Raw genomic sequence first — 6,371 nt, 5'->3', positions numbered from 1 at the left:
TTTGACTGAAATAACCACTCGTTACAACCGAGGTATGCAGCAAAGCATTTGTGAAGCCACAACACGCACAACCTTGAGGCGGATGGGCTACAACAGCAGAAGACCCCACCGGGTACCACTCATCTCCACTACAAATAGGAAAAAGAGGCTACAATTTGCACGAGCTCACCAAAATTGGACAGTTGAAGACTGGAAAAATGTTGGCTGGTCTGATGAGTCTCAATTTCTGTTGAGACATTCAAATGGTAGAGTCAGAATTTGGCGTAAACAGAATGAGAACATGGTTCCATCATGCCTTGTTACCACTGTGCAGGCTGCTGGTGGTGGTGTAATGGTGTGGGGGATGTTTTCTTGGCACACTTTAGGCCCCTTAGTGCCAATTGGGCATCGTTTAAATGCCACGGCCTACCTGAGCATTGTTTCTGACCATATCCATCCCTTTATGACCACCATGTACCCATCCTCTGATGGCTACTTCCAGCAGGATAATGCACCATGTCACAAAGCTCGAATCACTTCAAATTGGTTTCTTGAACAAGACAATGAGTTCACTGTACTAAAATAGCCCCCACAGTCACCAGATCTCAACCCAATAGAGCATCTTTGGGATGTGGTGGAACGGGAGCTCCGTGCCCTGGATGTGCATCCCACAAATCTCCATCAACTGCAAGATGCTATCCTATCAATATGGGCCAACATTTCTAAAGAATGCTTTCAGCACGTTGTTGAAGCAATGCCACGTAGAATTAAGGCAGTTCTGAAGGTGAAAGGTGAGTGTATATAACATGGCCACATACTGGCATGCTGTCACTGTTCCGATGATCTGCATCTCCAACCATTTTTGAAATGTTCAGGAGGAGAGTGATGATAATGTCCTGAAGGATATCAAAACTTTAAATGCTTCAAAATGGTAACTGTTAGTAATTTTAAAAAAGCTGTATTTTGTCAATTGAATTTTCAGTGTTTTAAGAGTCATTTCAATAAAGAAATACTGTGGGACTTGGAAGAGATATTTTGTTGTGATGCTTTTGTTAATTTTCTATTGAAATTAAAGCACGTTTTCTACATATCCCATGTTATTTTTTCTCTTATGAGGTGAATTACCAAAACACTCCATCCATCTGCTCCTGGTCCGGCCCTTCTGTCAAATTTTAGAACCCTCTGCGGCCCACGAGTCAAAAAGTTTGCGCACCCCTGATCTATACAGTATCTAAGTAGTATTGCATTTGTAAAATGCAACTAGAAAACCCCTTGTCTCATGCTGTCTTGCCATGCTTCCCCGAAGATAATACTTGTTACAGTTCGCATCAGTTAGCATAGCACTGCGCTAGCAGACCATAGCTGCTCTGGGTAAAATTGTTCTAAAATACATTACACAGCAAATGTGCCAGTGTTAAATTAACACTGCATACTGATTATATTGGCCCACAGCATTCAGTGTTACTTATAATACTTTACAGTGTGCAGTAAGTTTTGTTTTTACAGTGTTAATATTTATTAATTCATATACTGTTCAGTTGACAACCTAGACTGTTAAGACATCAGCTCCACATATTAGCCCCATTTTAATATGCACACAAGAAGTGATAAGGATCAGAAGAGCCACCCCAGATTCACCCACCATAATGAGAAAGACTCTGACCAAAAAAGACCAGCTTTTTCTTGTCTTATGTTTAAGTTTCAGTTCTGACTGATCTTGAAGATTAAAGTTGGTCCTTGTGGTTTTCCACTGATTTGTGGTTTTATGGTAAATCAAAAGATTTCTGTACAGTCCAGCATCACTTGTGTGTTTGCATATGGGGAAAACTCTGGTGGTAATTGAGCTTGTATGGCTTCTTTTGGTAGCTACAGACAGATAGAACCAAGCAGGTGGTACCAAAAGTGTGTCCAGGTCGTTATAATTCTGCTGACAGTGGTGCGGTGGATACCAAAATGGTTGGCATGATCGCAGAGAGGCAGAGCCACGGAGAGATGCATTAGGAACAGAAGCAACTCGTCTATGGGCGCAAGTTTCTGTTAGAGATAAGAAAGAAAGTTAATTAAATTAGCAAAAGTACTGCAAACGTACAATTAGTTTTACTGCTTATATAAAAGTATATTTACCACCTAAATGAAATAGTTAAAGATGAAACTTAAATGGCTTGGGGCTATATAACATGATTAATTGCAGCCTTTGTGATCACCTTTGCATTAGTTCATATTTCCATTAAGCACCAATAGGCTAAGCTTTCAGGCTAAAGTCTTATTTAGTGTAGTATGCATTAATCCACGAGACCCTGATAACACAGCTTAGCTGCACTGGCCCTGGTGACCTGCACCATCTTGGTCTTCAAGGCTGGCTGCACAAGTTGCCAAAAGGCCTGGAAGTGATGATGATGATGATGACGATGATGATGATGACGAAACCCTTTATTGCTGTTGCAATACACCATGTTACTAGTCACAAGTACAAGTGAAAATAACTGCCCATCAACCCGACCATACATATACACAAACATCACATTATAGGGGGTAGACAGGTCAGGAAGACAGGGGATATAGGAAGAACAGAGAAAACAGAATTACATGAGAAGAGAGGAGGAGAATTAAAACAGCCCCCAGACTGTACTCCAGTAGGGAGGACATTGTAGGAACAGAAAAAACACATAGAACATAAGAACATTAGAACTATACAAAAGAGAGGAGGCCATTCGGCCCATCGAGCTCGCTTGGGGAGAACTTAACTAATAGCTCAGAGTTGTTAAAATCTTATCTAGCTCTTATTTAAAGGAACCCAAGGATTCAGCTTGCACTACGTTATCAGGAAGACTATTCCATACTCTGACTACACGCTGTGTAAAGAAGTGCTTCCTTAAATCCAGTTTGAAATGTTCTCCCGCTAATTTCCACCTATGGCCACGAGTTCTTGTATTTGAACTAATGCTGAAGTAACTATTCGGTTGAACAGCATCCAAACCTGTTAGAATCTTATAGACATGGATCATGTCTCCTTTGCTTGAGGCTGAACAGATTTAGCTCAAATAACCTTTCCTCGTATGACATTCCTCTAAGACCAGGAATCATTCTTGTGGCCCTATGCTGCACCTTTTCTAAGGCCGCAATGTCCTTTTTAAGATATGGTGACCAAATCTGCACACAATATTCTAGGTGAGGTCTGACCAAGGAATTGTATAATCTTAGCATTACCTCCCTTGAAAGGTTACCCCCGAAATCACAGAATACACCTCAAATATTGAAGACCACAATGCAGTCATACTTGGACATGACCAAAAAGTGTGAAAGAGAGTAGCAGGTGCTTGTCTACATCTGTCACAAATAGGATTAACCCCCGGGGTAAATCTTGGATAACTAAACCCCAGACATGTGAAGTCTATGTACAATCTTGAACTGAATGAGGCAGTGCCTCGCACAAATAGAGGAGGAGTGGATTCTTTGAAGTATGTTAGACCATTGACCATCATTAATAGTTGTACCCATATCCTTCTCCCAATTTACTTTTACTATTGTCAGTGAAGAACCTTCCATGTCAAATATATTTGTGTACAGCTTTGAGACGGTTCCCCTAACCTCTGGCTGAGTTTCTATGATTGAATCAAGAAATGATGTCTGAGGTACAGTAGTGAAGGAAAATGACTGACGTTATTCTGTGTGAAATGTCTAACTTGTAGGTATCTGAAAAAGTGATTTGCTGGTAGAGCAAACTCCTGTCTAACCTGATCAAATGACATGAAGACGCCATCCTTATATAACGTCTTAATATTCAACACTCCATTTTTAAACCATTGTCTGAATGCTAATAGAGAAGCTGGAAATAGCAGGTTGGCCATGACAGGGACGTAAACAGACATGGAGGCTAGGCCATAATGTTTACGAAACTGAGACCAGATCCTTAGTGCAGGGCTTAAAGTATTCCGGCACCGTGCCGGATCTCCGGCGTGCGGCCGTGAGGAAAAAAATAATAATATTTTAGAGCCTGCGCATGCGGTTTAATATTTTCGAGCCAATTTATTTCACCTACCAATCATATGAGAGGAACGCAGCTTTAACTAACGTTACAAGCCTATCAGAAGTACTGTAGAGAAGGGCGGGTCCTTGCAACACGGTATGATTGACACCCATACGTCAATGTCACGTTAGCGTTGTCGGAGAAAAAAAAATGGAGCGCAAGTTTATGAAGCCTGGGGATGATGTCCTAGCAATTTATAAAGGACTCAAAAATAAATGGCGCTGGGCATGGATTGAAGAAAGTAGAGATGGCGAGCCTTTTGGCAGTTGGTTCGCTTTTTTGATAATGAAAGCAACAGAGTAATAACACAACATCTGGCAAGCAGAAAAGTCAACATTGCAAATGCCCCAAACCTTATGCTGGAACTTTAAGATGTCATGCAGACTTATGGTCTTGAGTGGAGACAAGTTACCAGCATCCTCCTTGACAACTGTGCAGTCATGAGAGGAAAAAAGTCTGGCCTTGAAACTCAAGCAAGGAAGGAGAACCCATACCTCCTTGATGTATCTGGAGACACCGTGCACATGGTTTCCAATGCTGCCAAGGCCCTCATGAGTCCGTTCAGCACAGAAGTGGAAAATTTCTGCTCCGATGTCTATTATGATATTGAGAAGTCACCAAAACAGAAGGAGATTTTCTCAGAGTTTCAGAGTCTGCTCCATCTTCCTTCCAAGAGCTTGATAAGACCTATTAGCAACAGATTTCTTCAGATGCTGGAGGTGTGCACCAGGCTGAATGAACTCATGGATGTACTGGTGGTGCATTATTACTATGTGCTGGATCCAAATGAAGAACACAAATACAGGTAATGCTAATCATTTTGTAGTATAAATTAAGTATTTTTTAATGTGCTGTCTCTGCAGTTAACTATTTTTATTGTATTATATTGCATGTAGAGTGATGTGCTAGTTTAGTGTTGTTAGGTTTTATGTAGGAATAAGCAATGAAAATAGCCACAGTGGTGTGTGTGTGTGTTTGTGTGATACAGAAGGCTTCTTAACGAAGTGCTGACGAGATATGCACTAACAGTTGAGGAAAAGACCAGAATAGAAATTCTTCAACAAGAACAAGCCACAACATCCCGAATGGGAACACAAGCCAACCTTGACCGGAAGGCACGAATCTCTGTGTTTGAGTTTGACCGATTCAAAGTCACGGTCGACATGTTCAGAGGTATCTTGTAGCAGGCTAACTTGTGTAGGCAAAAACTTTAGGCTAAATGTAATGAAAGTTAATAACAGTTGTTGTTTTTTACAAAGGGAACAGCCAGGTCTCTACTACAGCAATCATAACCAGCTTTAGAAGTTATGCAGAGTTATATAGAAGTGTTCAAATAAATAGCAGTTTATAGTTAAAAAAAAAGTGAATAAAGTGAAATTATTTTTAATCAGTATGTTATTTCCATATTTCAAATGTAATGGAAAGATTAGACATTCAATTCCAAGGCAAAAAATGTAAAATACTTTATTAAGTCTGCATTTTTTTTACAGGAAATGAAGAAAAGGAATATTTATCTTAAGAAAAAAATATAGCAGTGTTGCGAATTTTTTCTTTTCTCTTCAGCCACAAACATTGACATACACTTAAAACATTTGAAAGATTTAACTGATAACATCTGATTATGATCTGATTAACATCTGACAAAAACAATGATTATGCACCAAAATATTACTTCAGTAATTTAAAGTTAAGTTAAATCTTGAAAAAAAGACTTTCAACATTTCAGGGATTTTTAAAAAAAATGCAACATGAAAAACCAATGGCGCGCTTGCTGCACGTGGAGATGGTGGCCCTAGTTCGAGAGCTCCTCAGCAAATTTATGAAGCCGGAAGCCATCCCACTGAGTGCAAAGGATATCATCAAGGTTGATGTCCGGAGTAAAGATTTGCAACTTTAAGACAAAAGGTTGTCTGTTGGAAGATACTGCTACTCTGCACTAAACAAGGCCCGTGTGGAGAGGAAGATATGGGTGAGAAACATTTACAACTCTCTCAGATAAGGATACATGAAGTCATCAGAGTTCCTTCTCAAAAACCTTCCTCTGGACAACAAGATAATCACCTCACTTTCTGCACTCACTCCCTCTCTGATTCAAGATGACTCCATCTGTGGGGCTTTTATCACATCAGGAGAGGCCTTGCCTAATGTGGTCGCACCAGAAGAGATTGGTCAGGTGGAGGAAGAGATACGGGCGTACCAAATAGAGGTGGACCTGGTAACGTGTGCCCAGAACTACATTGAAGAGGAAGGCCGAGTTGATGTAGATTGGTGGAGCAGAGTTGTATCCATGAAAAATCCAGAGAGAGGTGTGAGATTTCCCATTCTGGGTCAGCTGGTCAAAGCACTACTTAGCATTTTCACAGGC

At 40.5% G+C, this 6,371-nt stretch overlaps 1 protein-coding gene across 1 annotated transcript; it reads left to right on the top strand.

The window, feature by feature from the left end:
• Positions 1 to 256: 256 nt before the first annotated feature.
• Positions 257 to 5,525, top strand: LOC140587536 (uncharacterized). The gene is made up of 3 exons (XM_072708777.1): positions 257 to 4,811; positions 4,995 to 5,179; positions 5,497 to 5,525. The coding sequence occupies exons 1-3, from the start codon at positions 4,384 to 4,386 to the stop codon at positions 5,523 to 5,525; spliced, it is 642 nt and encodes a 213-aa protein (XP_072564878.1). The 5' UTR covers positions 257 to 4,383.
• The last annotated feature ends 846 nt before the right edge of the window (positions 5,526 to 6,371 follow it).

Source organism: Paramormyrops kingsleyae, unplaced genomic scaffold, assembly GCF_048594095.1.
Source record: "Paramormyrops kingsleyae isolate MSU_618 unplaced genomic scaffold, PKINGS_0.4 ups325, whole genome shotgun sequence".
Classification (NCBI taxonomy): Eukaryota; Metazoa; Chordata; class Actinopteri; order Osteoglossiformes; family Mormyridae; genus Paramormyrops; species Paramormyrops kingsleyae.
Note: the sequence above shows the minus strand (reverse complement) of the source record. Positions and strands in the feature narration are given on the sequence as shown.

Excerpts from the sequence above, each read along its gene's own strand:
- LOC140587536 (XM_072708777.1), top strand. The coding sequence starts at position 4,384 with ATGCAGACTTATGGTCTTGAGTGGAGACAAGTTACCAGCATCCTCCTT. Across the intron at positions 4,812-4,994 it reads AATGAAGAACACAAATACAG|AAGGCTTCTTAACGAAGTGC; the intron begins GTAATGCTAATC and ends TGTGTGATACAG. Across the intron at positions 5,180-5,496 it reads CACGGTCGACATGTTCAGAG|GAAATGAAGAAAAGGAATAT; the intron begins GTATCTTGTAGC and ends TTTTTTTTACAG.